The sequence below is a fragment of the Balaenoptera musculus genome, chromosome 16, assembly GCF_009873245.2.
Source record: "Balaenoptera musculus isolate JJ_BM4_2016_0621 chromosome 16, mBalMus1.pri.v3, whole genome shotgun sequence".
NCBI lineage: Eukaryota > Metazoa > Chordata > Mammalia > Artiodactyla > Balaenopteridae > Balaenoptera > Balaenoptera musculus.
The window spans coordinates 64,990,930-65,014,035 of NC_045800.1; the positions used below are offsets into that span (position 1 = coordinate 64,990,930).

Below are 23,106 nucleotides of genomic sequence, written 5' to 3' on the forward strand. Positions count from 1 at the left end.
TTCACAGGTTGGATTCTCCATAGAGCAAACTCTGAAATGAAAACTAGTGTGCAGAAAGTTCCTAAGGGAGCTCTCTCAGTGGGGAATGGAAGGAAGCAAGACTAAGTAAAGGAAGAAACTGAGCTGCAAAACAGTCCCAACAAAGCCTCAGATGGCTCCTCAGGGAGGCCTGAATCTGTGATTGCCCTGCTGAATTGTTCGAAGTTCAGGGAAGGGGTCTGGCACTCATATGCCCACATCAACCAGGCATTGGGTGCAGGCTGCCGTGGGAAGAGGTGTGGGCTTGGACAAGGTGTCTCTCTTCCACAGAGGTTAATTGGAATAAGTCCTCAGTTCTGAAGAGGGGATCTAGATGGTACAGAACAGGATCCATGACAATGATGCTGACAGGCTTTTCAGAATTAAGGGGAACAGAGATGAGTATAGTATAGCCTTCAAAAAGAGGAAGTGTTTGGACAAGAGTAACCCTCTTTCTGTAGCATGATTGTTTTCTTCATCTGCTAGTTAACAGGATTTGATTCCAGTTACAAAATTTGGTCTCACTGTAAAATAACTTTACAGATATTTTGTTGATGGGAATCTAGAAACATTTGAACAAATAATTACTTCATGAACAAGAGAGCCCAGACAGCTTGACCCTTTGATTATACTTCTGCTTTAATAGAGTAATGTTTGAAAATACATAGATATCCAGGAAAAAAAGTAAAGCAGTATGAGGTATTGAGAGCACAATTGTGCTTTAATCTGGGTGTTAAGTTTCTAATTGTGACAGCAATCACACTTCTAAGCAAACGCTGTCCACTAGCTCTGCAAACACCTCCAGGGGTACTATTAGAGCAGTTAACTTCACACTGTAAAACATGTCAAATACCCACTCTGTACATTCACTGTATGTTTCATCTGTATTTTTTCACAAAAAAAGAGGCATATCTAGATTTCATAATCAGAGTCAGCTTCCTGAAGATTTAGATATGAAATAGTGCCTGTCAATTTGTTTCTCAAACTAAATATTTTAAGAACAGTATAATTTATTCTTTAAAACAATTTTATACATATGGGGAGTCTAGTTAACTTCATAGTGATGTTGTTGAATACAATACAAAAGAAATGCAGGTATTTTCCAGGACATTAGGATAGATAAAGGAGGCTTTAAGAATTCATGAGAAAAAAAAGATAATAAAACTAAACTTCCTTTTCAGATGTTTTAAATTTTCTATAAAGCTTTTTGTCCTCAAATTAATCATTTAACCATGGAACACAAATACATTGCCTGGCATCAAGGTGGGAAACCCTCTCTTTTATATAGTAAAATCCTCTTCTGGTCCATCCTGACCCAAGTCCTGGTTGTCTGAGGGCAAATTTCTCTCCAGAGGCCTAAAGTTGTAATAAAAAGCATCGTTTTCTTCTACTGGTTGGTATTCCTGTTCAATTTCACGTAGGAAGCCATTTCCAGAGCCACTTCCAGAGCCTGATCCTGAAAAGTCCTCAGAAAGAGGGAAGACATCATTCAGGTTCCTGGATTTCATCATTCTGAAGCATGACAGAAAAATGGAAAAAAAACATTAAAGTTTGAGACATGAAAAGATAATCATAATAAATTTTTTAAGATACGAAAGTAAATGTAGCCACTCAGTTGCTCAAATTTTAAGTTAAAAGTTTCCCAGTTTTTTAATGTTTTAAAACAAAAAATAAGTCAGACCTTTCCACATATTTACAATACTTACTGTATCTAATTCGTTGCCTTTATCAGTTCCACATCTACTCATTGCAGATGCATATAAAAATGATAATTTTCTTATCACTAAGATAGCAATCCTATATTTGGAATTTACTTAAGGGGTCATTTATTTTTTACAGCAAAGATCCCATTTTTACACTTTCTCCCACTAAAGAAAGGACACACAAGTAAGTTAGCCTAGATATATATTTTTCCTATTTTAAAAATTCTGCAAAATCTCTAATAATTTCACAGGGCTTCAACAAAGCTCACGCTTAAGAAATTCTTTGTAACAAGTCAAGCATTATATTTGCCAGCATGTTAACATTCAATCTCCTCCCCGCAAATAAGTGCATTCATTCAACTGGGTTCAGTGGGGTAGTTTGAAGTCCAGTCAGCACCAAAGGACCAGAGCAATGATGCCACCCATCAGTGGCAGAATAAGGCAACAAAGCATCAGAGACAGAAGTTGAGTTTCACAGCCTATGGGTCATTTTCTGCATGAAAATAATAAACCACAGGCCATACAACAGATTAGAGTTTCCTTCATGCCTGCATTTGATAAATATTTATCGAATATCTTATCCCTGTTCTGAGTGCCTGGGATAGAATGGGGACTGATGGATGAGGTCCCTGCTCAGAGGTTTATAACTTTGGCGGGGAGACAGACAATAAAAAGTGAATAAGTAAATCAGGAAAATATTAGGTGGGGCTAAATGTTATGCAGAGAAACAAAGTGGAATAATGTAATAGAGGGTGACCTGCTGGATAGTTTAGGCTGCAGGGTCAGGGAAAAGGAATCAGAGCTGGAAACACAGATTTGGTAGTTTCTCTTTCTCTCTCTCTTTCTCTCTCTCTCTCTCTCTCTCTCTCTCTCTGTCTGTCTCTCTCACACACACACACACATATAGTATTTAAAGCCATGGAACAGGATGAAGTCACCCAAAAAAAGCATGCAGATACAAAAGCAGCCCACGACAGAGCTAGGGCCACCCCAACATATTAAATATTAATCACAGGAGAAAGAACAGCCAGGGAAGTAGAAGGAAACCCAAGACAAGGTGGGGCCATGGAAGCCCAGAGAAAAAAGTATTTCAGAGGAAGGGTGGTCAACTGTTTTTGAAGGCAACTGAGAAGTCAAGTGGGAATTCCCTGGCGGTTCAGTGGTTAGGACTCTGCACTTCAGTGCCAAGGGCGCAGGCTCAATCCCTAGCCGAGAAACTAAGATCCCACAAGCCATGTGGCGCAGCAAAAAAATAAATAAAAGAGAGAGAGAGAGAGAGAAGTCAAGTAAGCTAAACATAGAGAAGTAACCAGCAGATGTGTCAACAGGAAGTAATTGTGACCTATTTGGTTTCTGTATTTATTCTTTTGGATCACCATTCTCCCTATCCCTTCTTGCCCCCCTCCCTCCTAAACATGTACAATAACTATGACTGCTACAAACTTGAATATAGTTTTTGGATCAAATAACATGAGGAGATGGGGAACCATTAAAAATTGGGACTCCTGCTCTCCTTTGCTTTGTGAATCAGAAGTGGGGGGTGGGAAAGAGGGATAGTTAAAATGTTTAAAAAACTTTAAGCTCCCTCGGAACTTTTGCCAGTGTGGAGGAAAATAAAAAAGAACTTAAATTGGGAATTCCCTGGCAGTCCAGTGGTTAGGACTCCACGCTTTCACTGCCAAGGGCCCAGGTTCAATTAAAAAAAAAAAAAAAAAAAAAAAAAAAAAAAGGACTTAAATTTTAAAAAAAAGTAAGTGCTTCTACCAAGCACTCTGGGTGAAGGTAGACCCAGAAGGGGTTGAGGAGAGAAGAGGGGAGATAGTAAGCATCGGCAACCCTATCAGGAAGTGTTACAGTGAAGAGGAGCAGAGAATGGGGCAACAGCTGGGAAGGATGCAGAGTCAAAGAGGGGATTTTACCTAAATGTAGGAGATACTAGAGAATGTCTGCATACTGATGAGAAGAAGATGCTGGGTTCAGAGGGTTAACTGCAGAATTAAAGTCCTGGAGAAGGTGCATGGGGATAGGATGCCCAGCACAAGGAGGGGTGGCCTTAGAAGCTGCCACAGTCAGAGTACAGTCAAGAAACTTATCTAAATATTTAAGACAGGGAATTGCTTACACATGAGATGGAAGAGAAGCAAAGCCAAATAGGGAATAATAAGGAAACCCAGAGATGAGGAACAGCAAGAAAATATTTCCCTCCCTGGGCTAGAGGGACAGTGGAGGAGGTGGTACTACCTGAGCCCAGGGACCAAGAGCATCTGGTGGAAGCTGAAGCCATGGATGAGACACAGCCCTGCCAGAGGCGCCACCCAAGGCAGGAATGAGAAGAAACATCCTTGTCTCTCCCTGCCGCCCACGCTGACCAGTCTCCCTTCCAGGCATCCCACTGGCCAAACTCAGCCACAGATCTGGGAACCTGAGAAATGCAGACCATAGGGATCAGCCCTCACCACCCCACCCAGTACAGAGCAGGGAGATGGAAGGAGAAGAAATGGATCTGAGAGCAAAAGTGTCCAAGACTGTCACAGAAGCAGGGGCTGTGCATCCATATTAACAGGAGTGTCAGAGCAAGAAGGAAAGTTGCTGGCTGAGGAAAGGGAAGATCCTAGAGATTTTTTTTTTGTTTTTTTTTTTAGTTGAGGTAGAGTTGATTTACAATATTATATACACTTCAGGTGTACAACATAGTGATTCACAATTTTAAAGGTTATACTCCATTTATAGTTATTATAAAATATTGGCTATATTCCCTGTGTTGTACAATACATCCTTGTAGATTATTTATTTATTTTTATTTATTTATTTTTGGCTGCGATGGGTCTTCCTTGCTGTGAGCGGACTTTCTACAGTTGGTGCGAGCCGGGGCTACTCTTCATTGCGGTGCGCGGGCTTCTCATTGCGGGGGCTTCTCTTGTTGCAGAGCACGGGCTCTAGGCTCACAGGCTCAGTAGTTGTGGCACACGGGCTTAGTTGCTCTGCGGCATGTGGGATCTTCCCGGACCAGGGCTCGAACCCGCGTCCCCTGCATTGGCAGGCGGATTCTTAACCACTGCACCACCAGGAAAGCCTGATTATTTATTTTATTCACAGTAGTTTATACCTCTTAATCCCCTGCCCCTAGCTTGCCCCTCCCCCTTCCTTCTCCCCACTGGTAACCACTGGTTTGTTCTCTATCTGTGTGTCTGTTTCTTTTTTGTTATATTCACAAGTTTGTTTTATTTTTTAGATTCCACATATAAGTGATATCATACAGTATTTGTCTTCTCTGACTTATTTCACTAAGCATAATACCCTCCAAGTCCATCCATGTTGCTGCAAATGGCAAAATTTCATTCTTTTTTTATGGCTGAGTAGTATTCCAATGTGTGTGTGTGTGTGTGTGTGTGTGTGTGTGTGTATCACATCTTCTTTATCCATTCATCTACTGATGGACACTTAGATTGCTTCCATATCTTGGCTATTATAAATAATGCTGCTATGAACATTGGGGTACATATATCTTTTCAAATTAGTGTTTTCATTTTCTTTGGATATATACCCAGGAGTACAATTGCAGGATCATATGGTAACTCTATTTTTAGTTTTCTGAGGAACCTCCACACTGTTTTGTACAGTGGTTGCACCAATTTACATTCCCATTAACAATGTACAAGGGTCCCCTTTTCTCTACATCCTCGCCAGCAATTTGTTATTTGTGATCTTTTTGATGACAGCCATTCTGACAGGTGGGAGGTGATATTCACTGTGGTTTTAATTTGCATTTCTCTGGTGATTAGCGATGTTGAGCATCTTTTCACGTGCCTGTTGTCTAACTGGATGTCTTCTTTGGAAAAATGTCTATTCAGATCTTCTGCCCAGTTTTTAATCAGGATGTTTGTTTTGTTGATGTTGAGTTGTATGAGCTGTTTATATACTTTAGATATTAACCCCTTATTAGTCATATCACTTGCAAATATTTTCTACCATTCAGTAGGTTGTCCTTTTGTTTGTCGATGGTTTCCCTTGCTGTGCAAAAGCTTTTAAGTTTAATTAGGTCCCATTTGTTTATTTTTGCTTTTGTTTCCTTTGCCTTAGGACACGGATCCAAAAAAATATTGCTACAATTTATGTCAAAGAGTGTGGAAGATCATATAGATTTGAGGAGGGAAGAAATAGTGTAAAATATTTGTTTTGGAGGACTTGCGTTGTTCCTCTAATATCTTAGATTTAAGTGAATTACTGTTGAAATCCGTGACTTAAAATAATGGAGGATGCTGTACTATCACGTTCAAGCTTTATGCCGTGGACCTAAAAGCACAGGGTTGCAGAGTTGCATTTTGAGGATGGTGATGACATAATTTCAGTGATGAAGGGGGTTACCAGGATCCCCAAAGTGATGATAGGCTTACCTGGTTTGGGCATGATGATTTATGTGGCTTTCAGGGGAGTGATTTTTCTATTTAAGCCTGAAGATTAAAACTTTTATGATAATTCTTTTCATAATGTATCTTTGCTACATATAATTTTGATATTCATTGAAATAATGGGTTTTAATACAATTCAATTTTTGTTACTTATGAATTCCTATTGGATCTTTTTTGCAAGTATAGGCAGGTTTTATTTGATCAGGAAGAGTTTTGGACTTATGGACACCAAGGGGGAAAGTGGGGGGGGGGGGTGAAGTGGGAGATTGCGGTTGACATTTATACACTAATATGTATAAAATAGATAATAAGAACCTGCTGTATAAAAAATAAATTAATTTAATTTAATTTAAAAAAAAGAAGAGTTTTGACTTTCTTTTTTATGAGTCATGGCCACTTATTCTTCCTTTCCCTAATTTCTTTTTTTTTTATCACTACTATCTAAATGAACATTTTTATCACCCCTCAAAAATCTTGTATCTAATAGCAGTCACTCTTTATTCCTCCCTCCCTCACAGCCCCTGGCAACCACTACTCTATTTCTGTCTCTATGGATTTGCCTATTCTGGACATTTCACATAAATGGAATCATACAATATGTGGCTTTTTGTGTCTGGTTTCCTTCACTTTGCATAATGTTTTCAGGATTCATCCATGTTGTAGCATTTATCAGTACCTCCTTCTTTCTTATGGCCAAATAATATTCCACTTAAGGGATGTACCACATTTTGTTTATCCATTCAGGTGATAGACTCCTATTGGATTTTAATATAAATATACAATGTGCTCTATTTACATTAATAAAATAATGTTCAATCATTTTCAATACCTATTGGTGAAAAGTATTCAATTTTTGTTTCTGCCACAAGAAAAAGACCTTGCAAAAGTATAGGTGAATAGGGACTTCCCTGGTGGCGCAGTGGTTAAGAATCTGCCTGCCAGTGCAGGAGACACGGGTTCTATCCCTGGTCTGGGAAGATCCCACATGCCGCAGAGCAACTAAGCCCGCGCTCCGCAACTACTCAGCCCGCATGCCTAGAGCCCATGCTCCGCAACAAAAGAAACCACCACAGTGAGAAGCCCGCGCACCGCAACGAAGAGTAGCCCCCGCTCTCAGCAACTAGAGAAAGCCCGTGCGCAGCAGCAAAGACCCAACGCAGCCAAAAATAAATAAATTCTAAAAAATAAATAAAATTCTTAAAAAGGTAGGTGAATCATGTATTCTTGTGCATCTCATATACCAGTAAATACAGTACAGTTTTACCCTGTACTGTGCAGTGAAAACCTAACCACGGAAGCAAGAGCCTGAAGAAAAACACTCTTGGCAACCCTCCCACCTCCATGCCAAGATCTCAGCAGCGGATGGTGAAAGTAAAATCAAGAAAGTCCACTTACGAAAAAGGGTCAGTCCTTGGAGATAGGATTCTGTTGGATTCACCTGGAAGTAGATCGAACTCTGGTCCCTTTTCATCAATGCAGTTTGCAGAATTGCTGTCAGGATTGCAGCGTACCCACTGGTATCTGGCTCTCCGCACAGGAGAACCTGCCCAAACAAGGAACCCACGTGGTCAATAAATGTCTCTTACACAGCTTCTAATCACTCTGTCCCTAAGAAATTTTTAATTAAATAGATTCTAAATTTGGTAGGTAAGGTGTGGACAGGTTTTATGATCATTAATATCACGGAGCACCCACTATTTGCTAGCCCTTTATACACACCATTTGTCCTTCTCACAACACCCCTCTAAAGTAGCCTAGAGTTTTAGGTTAGAACAGGCTTTGGCAATTAGCTGCCTGGAGTGAAGTCCCAGCTCTGCTACTGGTGAGCTGTGAAACCTTAAACTTCCCCAAGCCCCCACCAGAAAACTGAGGTACTAAGAGTGTCTCTTTTTTGTAAGCTGGTCACAAAAATTAAATGAGAAAATGCATGTAAAGATCTTAACACAGTGCCAGGTACACAGTATACACTTGATAATATTAACTATCATTATCTTTGTACTATTATTTCCATTTTATACAAAGGAAAACTGAGGCTGCACAGGTACTAAGTAGAGGACCCAGGATTCAAACCTGTATCTGACCCCGAATCCTGACTGTTCTGGTAGAGATGAGTCGAATCATGCTCAGAAAGGTTAAGGAATGTACCAATTAGTACCCGAGATACTACAGAGCCCTAGTTCTTTAGGGCCATTCTTGGGTATTGAAAAGAAATTCTTGGGTATTCTTGGGAATGAAAAGTAGGTTAAAAACTTGGCCTCTTTCTTTGCCCTCACATCTAGTCAGAGATTTCAAAAATCAAGGCTCCTCTATTCACAAAAGCTGGTCTGTCACAGTCTCTTTTAATGTCTATGCAAAAGGCTCCATATCTTGTGTTAAGAGGTTATATAGGAGATCCCTTATTAATTCATGAAATAAATTCTTCATTCCTCAGTCCAGCAAGGATGGAGGCCTGGTAGTGAGAAATACTTCACCACCCTTCCAAAGGTTCATCTCCCCACCTCAAGTACAAACTTGATTCACACAAGTGCAACTAATAATAACCTAACCTGAAGGGACACATCTAAAATTCTTGAAAAGCAGGAAAGGTAGTTTTGTTAAGGGAATCACTGACCGAAACCACCTGCCCTGGCCAGGCATGAGAGTAACCACTTGCATGAGTTGTCTTACAAAAGGAGGTCCTGGTAAGGAACATAGAACTGACAAGCTACCACCAATGGGAAGAATTCAGGAAAGGTCAAAAGGAGAGAAGAGACACCAGTCCATATGTCTTACCAACCTCCCAGAATCCTTCTCGCTGGAATCCATCTTGGCTGAGAGATGCCCTTGCCACCAGGAAGGACCCTGAGTCAGAATGATTGGCCAGAGACAACCTGGAAACTAACCTCATTAACATAAAACCTGAGACTGCGAGCCACATGGCAGAGCAGTTCTCCTGGGTCCCCTTACCCTGCTGCTCTCTGCCTGGGTGCCCCTTCCCAATAAAGTCTCTTGCTTTGTCAGCACATGTGTCTCCTTGGACAATTCATTTCTAAGTGTTAGACAAGAGCCCATTCTCGGGCCCTGGAAGGGGTCCCCCTTCCTGCAACAGTTTTAAAGCCCAGCACGTTATTGTTCTGTACAGATTGAGATGCACATGATGACAATTATTTAAGAAAACAAAATAAAATAAAATGAAAAACAGTGTTGTGGATAATCACTGCAATATTTTTTGCGATAGCAAAGACTGGAAAATTAAATGTTAATGAATTAAGGCACAGCCTACAGTACTATACAGCTATTAAAAGAATGAGGCAGTTCTCTGGGCACTGATATAGAATAATTTCCAAGGGGTGTGTGTGTGGTTTTTTTTTTTTTTTTTTTGGCCACGCTATGTGGCTTGCAAGAACTTAGTTCCCCGACCAGGGATTTGAATGCTCCCTCAGCAGTGAAAGCCTGGAGTCCTAACTACTGGACCGCGAGGGAATTCCCGCCAAGGTATATTATTAAGTTAAAAAAAGTAAAACACTATGAATTGTTTGTTACCATTTGTGTGTGTTTGTGTTTTTTCACACTATATTTACATGTATGCTTACATGCACAGAACACCTCTGAAAAGATACACAGCAAACTGATCATCTTTGTGGAGGGAATTGGTGGCTGGAAGACAGTGGAAGGAAGAGCATTGACTTTTCACTGCATATCCTTTTGAACCTTTATAGATTTTTGAGCCATATGTATGTATTATCTATTCAAAATTATTTTTATTTTTTGACAGCTTTCTTAAGGTGGACTTGACATTCAATAAGCTGTGCATATTTAAAGTGCACAATTTGTTTCAACAAATGAATACACCGTGGAACCATCACCACAATCAAGGGTATGAACATATTCAACATCCCCCAGAGTTTCCTTGTGCCCCTTTGTGATCCTGCCCTTCTCCCTCCCTCCTCCTGACTCTCCCCAGCCCCCCTCAACCATCAATCTACTTACTGTCATTATAAATTAGTTTGCATTTTCTAGAATTTTATGTAAATGGATACATACAGCAACTTGTCAATGGTTTCCTGACTTTAACTCAGGGTCCAGAGGGCTCTCTACCTTTTACAGTACTCTCTCCTAGAAATGGAGAGTTTATTTAGATATTCCTTACATCTAGACTGCTTTTGTTGCAATTTTTAATAATATTTATCTTAGAAAAGGAATGTGCGTTCATTATAGAAAATTTTGAAAAATGTAGCAAACAAACAAAAAAAGTTACTCCTAATCTCATTACCCAGCCCTCCCAAAGACCCTAAATTCTGGAGTTTTGCTTTTTTTCCCTCTGGGTATCTGTATTTCTAGGAGAGTATGCACAAGTTGTGTCCTGTTCTCAACTATCAGAGGTTGAAAAGTGAAGCCTCTACTGAGGTCAAATTCACTTTACATCTTAATGGGATGGCCAAGGACTTTGTTCTTAAAAGATTGCAGAACCACAGAACTTTTGCAAAATGTCCTCTTTCCTCATGAATCTCTATCATGTCTGTTTACACTCAACTTTGTCCTAGCTAATATTTCGGATTAATTTTATAAATACAGCATTGAGAAGTTATTACATCATTAAGATATACATTATATACATATATATGGAGAGAGAGAGAGAGAGGGAAAATATATAAAGAATTCATGATGCTGTTCACCTTAGTATTATTTAAAATAGGGAAACAGGAAATAACTAAATAATCAAAACAAGAGAAAATACTCAGATTAATTATGAGGCATTCATATGAGAGAATATTAAACAAATGGGAAAAAAGCAGTAGTTATGGAAAAGACTATGTAGCATCATAGGAAAATCTATGTTCAAAAATGAGTTTAAAAAAAGCAGAGGGGACTTCCCTGGTGGTCCAGTGGTTAAGAATCCACCTTCCAATGCAGGGGACTTGGGTTCGATTCCTGGTCAGGGAACTAAGATCCCACATGCCGCGGGGCAACTAAGCCCGCGTGCCGCAACTATGAGCCCACAAGCCATAACTAGAGAGCCCTTGCGCCACAACTACTGAGCCCGCGCGTGCTGGAGCCTTGCGCCACCACTAGAGAGGAGTCCGTGTGCCACACAAAAGATCCTGTGTGCTGCAACTAAAACCTGATACAGCCAAAAATAAATAAATAAATATTTTTTAAAAAGCAGAATACCACTCTATGCATAATAGTTGTTAATGCAACTACATAAATAAATATCGGGGCGGGGTGAGGAATGGGAGGAAATACACAGAAATAACTATAGTGGTAGACTCTGGTGATTTTTTTTCTCACTTTGTTTTCTAAATTGCTGTAATAAACAATATTCTTTTAAAAATATAAACAAAACAAAGACTCTAATGTAGAAAGTAAATGTTCTCCCATTGTTTTCCTTCTTTCTTTCTGTCTGTCTTACTTTCATTCATTCTTTCTTTTAGAACTACTATTCTATCACAATCTTCCCCATAGTTCCTGAATATAGCTTACAATTTCTGGTCTGGGACGCTAGTCATCCAGAATGGGGTAACTCTGTCACTGCTTGGAGGCAGGAGGTAAGGCTTGACATCAACTTGTGATGTCAAGTGAACATCACAATGTCTCCCCCTTACTAGCTGGGTAACCTTAACCTCCCTGTACCTCAATTTCCTCATCCATAAAATGGGGACAGTAGTAGCTCTAATAATGAGATATAAATATTAGGCTCGTAGAATAGTACCTAGCACCATGGTCAGAGCTCTTTATTTATTTAAATTAATCTCTCCCTTTTCTTTTTTTTTTAACATTTATTTATTTATTTTGGCTGCACTGGGTCTTGGTTGCGGCACACAGGATCTTCATTGTGGCATGCGGGATCTTTGTTGCAGCATGCGGACTTCTTAGTTGCGGCATGTGAACTCTTAGTTGAGGCAGGCATGGGAGATCTAGTTCCCCGACCAGGGATCGAACCCGGGCCCCCTGCATTGGGAGCACGGAGTCTTAACCACTGGACCACCAGGGAAGTCCCGTCAGAGCTCTTTAAATGCTAGTATCTCTGATGAGGAGGATGACAATGACCTATCGACCTATCTCTGATAGTGAACAGCTTGCAGAGAGACCAAATTTAAATTCCTGTTCCACCACAGTATCCCATAATAGTATCCCAAAGAGTTCCTGTTTAAACAAGATAAAAGTATCTGAAACATCTAGCACAAGCTTTTGCACATGGTAGGTATTTAATACATTTTAGCTCTTTCTCCTCTGATTCTTTCTTGAAGAAGCTTAAGCTTGGCATCTAATGAATTATTACTTAGAAGCGTCATCATTGTGAGTCAGGTAAAAATTCAACATCTGCTCCAGCAGAGGGCGATGTCTTCACACCCCATGCCGTCTAGACCAGTGCGGTCCAATAGAAACAAGAGGAACCATCCGTACACGTATGGAATTTTCAATGTTACAACAGCCATATTTTAAAAAGTAAAAGACAGGTGACATTAATTTGAAAATATTTTACTTAAACAAATATATTCAAATATTGTCACTTAACATAATCAATATAAGTTATTGATGGATATTTTACACTTTTTTTCATCCTAAGATTTCAAATCTGGTGTGTATTTTGCACTTACACCATACCTCATTTTGGACTCGCCGCATTTCACACATTTCAAGTGCTTAGTAGCCACAAGAAGCCCGTGGCTACCATTTCAGACAGAGCAGGTCTAGACATTCTTCTCTACTGTCCCGGATGGCTGAATATCAAACAAGTGAGTGCTTGCATAGATAAGAAGTTAAACAGAAAAGTAAAACCTAATAGTTTAATGAGGAAGCATCTAAGTGAAAGATCTCATCTTTTCACTGGTGTAAGAAACACAACTCTGGTAAATTAGAAAACTTCTAAAATACAAATTCCCTCTAGAGTTTAGAATCTCAGCTTTTAAAATTTATAAAGAGGGGTTTCTTTTTTTGGGTGATGAAAATGTTCTAAAATAGACTATGGTGATGGTTGCACATATCTGTGAATATACTAAAAAACCATCGATGTACACTTTAAATGGGTGAATTGTATGGTATATGAAATCTATCTCAATAAAGCTGTTCCAAAATTTATAAAGAAATCAAAGATAGAAGTCCACCTCCCCCACAGAAATGTTTATCCTGTTTGGGACTGGTGATTTTATTTTTTTAATTTAAAAAAGTTTTATTGGGGGGGCTTCCCTGGTGGCGCAGTGGTTGGGAATCTGCCTGCTAATGCAGGAGACACGGGTTCTATCCCTGGTCTGGGAGGATCCCACATGCCGCGGAGCAACTGGGCCCGTGAGCCACAATTACTGAGCCTGCGCGTCTGGAGCCTGTGCTCCGCAACAGGAGAGGCCTCGATAATGAGAGGCCCGCGCACCGCGATGAAGAGTGGGCCCCGCTTGCCACAACTAGAGAAAGCCCTCGCACAGAAACGAGGACCCAACACAGCCATAAATAAATAAATTCATTGGAAAAAAAAAAAAATGCAATCATTTAAAAAAAAAAAGTTTTATTGGTATGTATGTAACATAGCACACAATCACTCTTCTAAAATGTAAAATTCAGTGGTTTTTAGCATATTCATAGGTATGTGCAACTATCACCACAAATTTAGAACAATTTTATCATCACAGAGAAATCCCCTATCCTTTAGCTAGCCAGCTCCTGTATCTCATGCTTCTCATCCCTAAGTAACCACTAATCAATCTACTTTTTATCTCTATATTTTTAAGCAAGTTGGACATTTCATATAAATAAAATCATATTAGGTGTTTTCTTAATATTTATTTATTTATTTTTATTTTTGGCTGCGTCGGGACTTAGCTGCGGCACGCAGGATCTTTCGTTGCGGTGCAGGGGCTTCTCTCTAGTTGTGGTGGGCTGGCTCCAGAGCGTGTGGGCTTAGTTGCTCCGCGGCACGTGGGATCTTAGTTCCCCGACCAGGGTTTGAACCCACCTCCCCTGCATTGGAAGGCAGACTCTTAACCACTGGACCACCAGGGAAGTCCAGAGGTGGGGGTTTTGTTTTTTTTAAGTATAATTGACCTAATATACTATGTTAGTTTCAGGTGCATAACGTAATGGTCCTGTATTGCTATACATTATAAAATGATCAACACAGACTGGGGATTTTAAATCTGCTTTAAAATAAAGAACATGGTTACAGATACCAAGTTCCTGACATATTTATTCAAGGGTGTTGGCAGAATGTGAAAATTCAACAGTTCCAGCCCCCGATGTGTGGGAGTATCTTGATTCTATCTTGCTTGAGAGAAATCTTAAGATTACCGTAATTTAAAAAATAAAAGGGAGTATGCTCATGGACAGAAAAATTATCTTCCTAAGAGGCCCCACTTACAGATCTCCTGGTTAATTTTGTGATGGATTCAAGGGAGAAGAATGTTTTTTATTTACAATCACTTCCCTCACTGCCCACCCCCGCCCTTTCTCTGTCTGTCTCTCTCTCTGTCTCTGTCTTTGCCCCTATTTCTTTCACACATACACACAGTCACTAGTCCTGCTTTAGCAAAATACTTTCTATAAGTAAACATTACCAGAGCAAATAACTTACCCCAGTAATATCGTATTGTAATATCAATTTTTCCCCAACATCATCTCAATTTACTGATTTCCTATTCTTAATGGAGACTTGCTGCAAGTGTGCTAGAAAAATTTAAGCAGAAACTGCCATGTTGTGGGGAGCAGGGGAGGGAGACCATTTCATTCATTGTTTGGTTGCATTCAAACAGACATCACCATCTAAGCTGGAGCTGCTTCCTACTGGCCAATCAATTCCACAAGATGAATAAATTTCCCCCACCCTCGCATGGTTTGACAAGCTATAAAAAGTTCCAAGTTTACTTTCAATTTCTCCCTCTCTGTCCCTCAACTCAGTAGTTTTTGTAGCAAGGGCTAGAGTCAAAACAAGGTTGTTTTAAATAAAGAAAATCTCTAATCCACCTAGAATACAGCTAAATTGCAGTAGAAAGTTAACTCTGAACTTGAAATCAGATGACCAGCTCTGCCATTAATTAGTTGTAATGGGCCTTGGGCAAGTCTCATAAATTTTTTGCAAGAGGTTGGTGTAAAGAGCAAATGAGATGATGAATGTAAGATCCAATTTTCCCCTCTATAAATTGGTGTTAATTCCTCCTCCCAGGGAATGTGATGATCGTTTACCCGAGAATGGATGTGAATCACTTTACAATCAAACAGCAGTGCACATAGGTGGAATCAATATCATTATCGTGATCTCAGAGGCAGTGTAGAGTGGAAACATAGTCTGGCAATGACCCCCTTGGCCACACCTGCTCATGGGCATTACCCTCTTTATGGGCATCTTTTAAAAAGATGGGCAATAAGAGTAGGAGTCACAGGCCTCATCAATAATCCCCTGGAGCTCTACATTAAATTGATTAGCCATCTGTCCTCTCCAGGGTCTCCCACACGTTGCCAAACTTCCATCTCTTTGCACTTGGTAGACATACTTTTACAGCATGTCTTTACTTCAGCTTCGCTTATAGTCACTGATATGGGCTGAATTGTGTCCCTCCAATTCAATGTGTTGAAGTTCTAACCCCCAGTACCTCAGAATGGGACTGTATTTGGAGATAGGGCCTTGAAAGAGATAATTAAGACATAGTGAGGTCATACGGATTAGCCCTAATCCAGTATGGCTGGTTTCCTTATAAGAAGAGGAGATTGGGACATAGACACACGCAAAGAACCATGTAAAGACAGAGACAAGACGGCCATCTACAAGCTGAGGAGAGAAGCTTCAGAATGAAACTAACCCTGCTGACACCTTGATCTTGGACTTCTAGCCTCCAGAACTGTGAGGAAATAAATTCCTGTTGTTTAAGCCACCCAGTCTGTGGTACTTTGTTATGGCAGCCCTAGCAAACTAATACAATAACCTAAGATGTTTTGTTTCAGTAAAAACAAGCCAAAAGCCTAGTGCATTTGATCAGTTCAGTCAAATCAATGGGTTAAGAAAAGTTTTTAAGTGGGGAAAGAATGCTACAGAATTATATCTGGCATCACATAGAAGTATGATGAAATAGTGACCTCTTTGCAGCCTTGAGCTGATGTCACTCACACACGCAGCTGTGGGTGGACATCTATTTCCCTTCTTATTCAGATGTGAACACTAACCCTTGATTCCAATACCAGCTGCACTTCTCCTTTGGAAACTCCCTAGTTTTTCAGTCCATTCATTCTCTCTTTTTTGGTTCCTTTCCCAACAAAGAGCTAAACCTACCTGGTGATGACATAAATACTAGTACTTTATAAAATTTTATAATAGTTTCTTCACTACATTCTGAAGAATACCTATTACATAAAGAATGCTTTTGTTTTCATTTTAGTTTTCCCTATTGAATCTTAGTGGGGAATGTGACATTTCTGGGAAATTTTGAAGATGTAAAGACTCACAGAGCTCTGGTCAGGGTAGACCCAGCACCAACAGGTCACTCAAGTCTGTGCTACAAACATGGACCTGACTGCCTGGATCTTGTCAGAACACATGAGGGAATTATTTCATCTGAAACAGTGAAGGTTTTCTGAAGGTTTTCCCTAAAAGATCCAAGTAAAGCCTGTTCCTTACATTCAACAATGTTTTATACCTTAAAAAATAAATAGACTAATGGAAAAGTTTCAGCAACATTATTTACTGGTTTTTTCTTCAATAATTGCATAACAAGAAGAAAGTGATTTTATAAATTTCCAATACATAATGAATGTATCTGAGATCATGTGTACAATTTCATTTCCACCAGAAGTAAAAACAAGACAACTAGAAGTAACTTCGAAGAAACAAATCCAGGATATGTGCAATCACCATGACTCAATATTTCCTATACGATCTGGAGGAACTTAGTGTTTTTCTACTATAAATTCTCCCATCTACTTACCAGGCCATGACTTTCTGCCTTATTCAGACATGATCGCTTATTTACCAAAGGAGAAGAAATTGTATTTTTCCTACAAACTGATCGTTTTCATTTTTTTAGTCATTAAAGGTTTTAAGTTGCTTCATTCTGACTAAACAACCCTAAATGATAGACCTAATAAGAAATTTCCAAATGTGATGTTTCTCTGAGCAACAACACAATTACTACAATTCTTTGGCCTCTCTTTAAAATCTGAGATGGTTTTCATTAACTATGTCTAAATATAATTGAATTTTCACTAAGAACCAAGTTTAAAAAAGGAGAAAAAATACACGCAAATTTACTCTGATTTTAAAAATAGTATTTCCCAGTGTCACAATAATTATGACACTACCATATTATGTTAAAACTTGGGATTGACGTAGACACTTAGGGGGTAGGTCATTTTCTATATTCCTTTCTTAAGCGTTTAAAAATTTATAAACCATTTTCATCTGACAATAAAATAGTTTGCATTTCAATCATTTTAAGAACTTATAAGGCCACACCTGCCTCAGAGTTTAACTTTTTTTGGTACCAAACTTAACCAATCTCACACTAAGGAGTTCAGCTACCCCAAATCCTTTTTTTTTTTTTTTTTTTTTTCTTTTTTTGGCCTTCTTTCCCACAGTATAATACATTCCGTATCTTAAAGTGAATATAAGCATTTGTGTGGACCCCAGGACTTACAAGGAAGATTATAGGGGGACAAGATTCCTGGGTCTTACCTTGAACTGAAGAACCCAAAATCAGGATGAAGGCGAGAGCCAGGACAAGCCTACTGTACTGGAGGAGCACCTGCATGGTGACCACCTTGCTTCAGCTCCACCGTCTGCACGCCAACCTCACGACAGGGAAGTGTAGCAGGGTGCTCTCTGTCCCTTTTAGAAAAGGTTCCAAAACCTCAAACCCTGCCCAGAACACACGTCACAGTTTCCTGAACAAATAGAAAGAAATCCACATCAAACCCCAGAAAGATTTAGAAAAAAAAAAAAAGGCAGAAAAATAACTATTCATACCCATTATGAAACTGCAGTGGACTCTCCCCAGGTCTGCTTTTTCAAAAGTTTTGTTGTTTGCCACTTGCTGAGTAGAATCAGCATTCTACTGATTGTTTTTTCTTTCTTTGGTAACAGACACTTTGTTTTTTCTTTCTTCAGGTAACAATCTAAACACGAGATTGCTCACATTAAGAGCCCACTGCACAGTTGATGAGATAAGGGAGCTAGATGCTGCCATGCTGCCTTTTCATCACTGATGCCCTTCAACATAAAATATTCTTAATTTTCTTTTTCATCAGGAGTAGCATAACTCACTGAGCCAAGCTCAAGAAGTGAAACTTCACAGCTGAGTTTTAATCTACAAGAAAGTGTTGTCAGATTTCAGATGAGCGGTTTCTTCTTATTGGACTCAGTTTCTCCCGCTGGCTCACCAGCTTTCCCTCTGCCTCAAGAATCTAGTGAGGATTTTCGGTTACAAAGAACTGGGTAAAACAGAAAAATGATTTTGCAGTCCTCTGCTCCTTCACACCGAGTATTTCTTATGATTTCATAAGAAATACTTTCATTTTTTTCTCCTGGTAAAACTTTTCAACTTGACTTTTGGTCCTCTGGCCTTGAGTAAGCCGGAAATCAAAAACAAGGGGAGGTTGTCCTGTCAGTGGGCTGCTGGACCTCAGAAAATACAAAAAAACAAAGTAAAGGAACAGCATTTTCCCCATGTCCTGGGGATTGTGTGCTGACTGAGGCCTGAGGAACACGAGGTAGAGGCTCCTTATTAAAGTTACATAATAAACACAACAGTTTATCACACACCCTTGTCCTTGGGGCATGTACTTTCCCCTTACTTCCAGTCAAGATTCAACCTCTCTCCATTTCAACACGTCTAACCCTACAATGCCCACTTTCCATTTTCATCCTCACTCTGGCCTGTCCTTTGACAGGAGGGAGGAGTTTCCCTTCCCTTGTTCTCGCCTTCCTGCTGATTCCTTTACCATTTCCTGCTAAGGACGGGCCTCAGGATCTAATCGCTGAGTAGCTGTGGTGCAAGTCCACAAAGGCTACAAAGAATGCACATTCTGACCCTCCTCAGAACCAGCTGGACGTGTGTACCGAAACTCCTCCGAGTGCAGTAACCAACTCCCAAACTCACAAACCCAGTGAGTTCCCCACCATGGAATATTGGTTTCAGCTTGAAATAACAACCCTCACCTTTGGTCCCTTTTAATCCTATCCCCCAATTTAAAACCCTGGCACCAAAACAATAATCCCCGTCAACAGCTTCAACAAGGCTGCTGCAACGCCTCAGATCTGATTAGAGCTTGTGCTTTAAAATGGTAATTTTGGAGGCTCTTCCCATTTGAGTACTTTATTTTTTTAATTCTCTGGGTCGTGGTGATTTTTTTTTTTTTTTTTTTTTGGCTGTGTTGGGTCTTCGTTTCTGTGCAAGGGCTTTCTCTAGTTGCGGCAAGCGGGGACCACTCTTCATCACGGTGCGCGGGCCTCTCACTATCGCGGCCTCTCTTGTTGCAGAGCACAGGCTCCAGACGCGCAGGCTCAGTAGTTGTGGCTCACGGGCTTAGTTGCTCCGCGGCATGTGGGATCTTCCCAGACCAGGGCTCGAACCCGTGTCTCCTGCATTGGCAGGCGGATTCTCAACCACTGCGCCACCAGGGAAGCCCCGTGGTGATTTTTTTAAAAACATTTGCAGCATTCATAAGCATTTACTCTGCTTCCGCTACACTGACAACCAAGTTTCTTTTTCCAAATGGTCTTCCTCCAGTTTCATTTCCCTAGTCCTCTTCAAACTGTGGAGGAGCAGGACGTATCCCTAAACCTCAACCTCTACAATAAGTTTTCCGTATTTTTAAAAGACAAATTCCATTCTAGACTTACTCCTTCATTCACCAGGCAACCATAAATGCACCTACTTTACTTCACACTCAGTTGATTTGCCTGTAAAATGGGTATCCTTAAGCCTTAACGGTCATCCTGGAACAGGACAGAAATCAGTTCCTTGTTGTCTAAAAGTGTAACTACCCCCCTGCCCCAAAGCAATGTAAACATTGCCTTTCACCAGCTATTGGTATCAGGGTGGCCTTTGGAAAAGGGGGATCTGTTTGGAGCACTTGAACCTCCCCAGAATCATGAGTCAGCAGAACAGTTCTTAAGACAAATTGAGGTTGTCAGAGGAGATACTGAGGGCAGCACAAAACTACTCCAAGGGATGGCTCCAAGGCTCAGTTCTTTTTTAAAGCTCCAAGTTAAAGATTCTGCCACTCAGCAGCCTCTGGGGCTTTCTTGGTTCCTCACTGAGAAGGTCTTAACTCTGAACTGGGCACTGCACAAAAAACCCCAAACAAACAGGAAATAGATCCTGTACCAAATCTATATTATGTCTCTGGAGGCTAAAAGAATGAATTTTCCAATAATTTTTTATTTCTAGAACTGGAAGAGACCTTAGAAATCATCTACCTCACCCACTCAGGTGGGAAAAGAACAAGACCAGAAAGGTTACAGGACTTGCAGCTGGTCACACAGCTGGTGAGTGGCAAAACCAGGTCTAGAAATCAGGTTTCCTAGTTCAAAGTCCAGTGACAGAGGAAGAATGAGGAAGAAACAAGATGAAGATTTGTAACCATCAGCAGTCTTCCTTTTAGTCTTTTTGGTCTCTAGAGGTATGTACTGAAATGTTCCTGTTTAGAATGATAAAATGACTGGAATCTGCTTCAGAATAATGCAGTTTGAGGAGGGGCAATGAGAGAGGTATAGCCGTGGGCTGCTGACTGCTGAAGCTGAACAACGGGAAAATTGGGGGCTTATTACACTAGTCTCCCTACCTTAATATATTTTTTGGAATTTCCATAATAAGACACTTTTAAAAAATCAACCTTTTGAAAAGGTATCGTTATCTTATTTGGAGTCCATATAAATAAGAAAACATCTCCTGACTTAAAAGAGGACTTTGCAGGAAAAAAAAAAAAAATCTTTTCTTTAAAAAACCACTTCTTTATTCTTGGATCTCAGTCATCCTTTGGGTTTCCCATTCTTTCGGTTCTACTCTCATTCCTAACCCCCTCCCTTTAGTGCATGGGAAGGCAGTATCTGAGACATAAAAGTATCTTGATGCTTCTGGTACAATGCGAGCAGCTACCACTGTGTTCTTAGACCTCTCACCAAGTATCAGTGGATGGGTACCCACAGGATGAGTGCCCTGGGAGAGGGCACAGGCTCACAGGCATCCCCAGCAGCTCTTTTCCTTGATCCACCCTTCTCATCACTGTAGCCACATATCCAGTTTCCCAGGAGCAGGTGCCCCTTGTTGAAGGTTTCCACAGTCCTACTCCAGAAGCTGCCCCAGGTGTTGCCAAGTACATAAAAGGTTGGGAACCTGGGGCTTCCCTGGTGGCACAGTGGTTGAGAATCGCCTGCCAATGCAGGGGACCCGGGTTTGATCCCTGGTCCGGGAAGATCCCGCATGCTGCAGAGCAACTAAGCCCATGCGCCACAACTATTGAGCCTGCGCTCTAAAGCCCACGTGCCACAACTACTGAAGCCCGCGCGCCTAGAGCCCGTGCTCCACAAGAGAAGCCACCGCAGTGAGAAGCCCGCGCCCCGCAACGAAGAGTAGCCCCCGCTCACCGCAACTAGAGAAAAGCCCGCGCGCAGCAACGAAGACCCAACGCAGCCAGAAACAATAAATAAATAAAACAAAGTAATAAAATAAATAAATTTATTTTAAAAAAAGTTTGGGAACTTGAGTGTTTTAGTCTTGGACTGGAGATAGGGGAGGGGAAGGACCCCCCTCCTCCCATAGTTTGGATCTACAATTTGACAAGAAGAAAAACAAGGGGCAGGGGCTATGTAGGAAATCTCTGTACCTTCTGCTCAACTTTGCTGTGAACCTAAAACTGCTCTAAAAAATAAATTCTATTTTTAAAAAGAGGCATAAAAGAACTTCTCAAATACTAACTAGAGTCTAGTAGAATATGACATTCCAATTCCAAAATTATAGGGCTTTGAAGAACCAAAAGTTGCAATGGAACTTGCTGAATATTATTGATATAAATAACTGGGAACAGGGGTATGTGTTACTTTTTTTGGGAATATTTTCACAGGCATCAAAAATACTGGAAACAAATCTCTTAGGAAATATTTCTGACGTGAGGGAATGGGAGCAGACACATGGTTAGGGGGAATAAGACCATCTGAAAACGAATCAAGAAAGGAGTTCCTTATTTGACTTCTTAAGTCTTATCTTTTTCCTAAGACATACTATCTATCAATACTATTCTAAATTATTTTTCATATCTTTATTAAATTATATTTTTGTATTAAAAATTAATAAATGCTTACTATGGAAAAGTGGGCAGTTGAGGAATGGCAAAAGGGGACTTAAAGGAAAGTACAAATCCCTTATCACCTTCCTTCCAGAGATTACCACTGCCATGTCCTGCCTTTGGTAATTCAGGTAGCACATACCTCTTGCTTGCACACTGGGATCCCGCTCATCTCCTCTTATGGCTTTTATTTTACACCTTACCCTGTGGCACTACCTGGCCCCACGAGGGTCCCCAGAACTAACTTTGTTGTTGATTCCAGCCAATTCTATAACCCACCCATCAATTCACCACCCGAAGACTCTGAGCTCCCTCTGCAGACTAGCAAACTATCCAAGTTCCCAAACTCAGTATTTCCTAGGCTTCACAACCGACTTCACTCCTACTCCCCAAAACACACACATACTGAAATTCCACTCACTTGCCTGCAATTATAAGGAAGAGAGAAGTTCTTGCCCCTTAATTTGTAACCACAGAACATCAACCAGATCTTCAACGGCCTATTGATTTCAATCTTCTAAGGCTGACCACATTTACCAATTAAGTTACTACACTTTAGTTGGTTCTTATTTTTTGCCAGATTCTAGGTTCCTTTTTTTTTTGGCCGGGGTCAGGGGTGTGGGGTGGGGGGTGATCCTTGGTAACAAACATGAAAAATGAACAAAATCTCTTAGTTAAATGCTTTTTAGAAGCTTCACCATTTGGTCACAGTTATTACATTGAAGTAGTGAAAA

The 23,106-nt window shown here is 40.4% G+C and overlaps 1 protein-coding gene across 1 annotated transcript; it reads right to left on the reverse strand.

Annotated features, from left to right (window-relative positions):
* Nucleotides 1–632: 632 nt before the first annotated feature.
* SRGN (serglycin) lies at nt 633–17,904 on the reverse strand. The gene is made up of 3 exons (XM_036827721.1): nt 17,763–17,904; nt 7,526–7,673; nt 633–1,530 (listed from the first exon to the last, which is right to left on the reverse strand). The coding sequence occupies exons 1-3, from the start codon at nt 17,836–17,838 to the stop codon at nt 1,299–1,301; spliced, it is 456 nt and encodes a 151-aa protein (XP_036683616.1). The 5' UTR covers nt 17,839–17,904; the 3' UTR covers nt 633–1,298.
* Between the last annotated feature and the right edge of the window lie 5,202 nt (nt 17,905–23,106).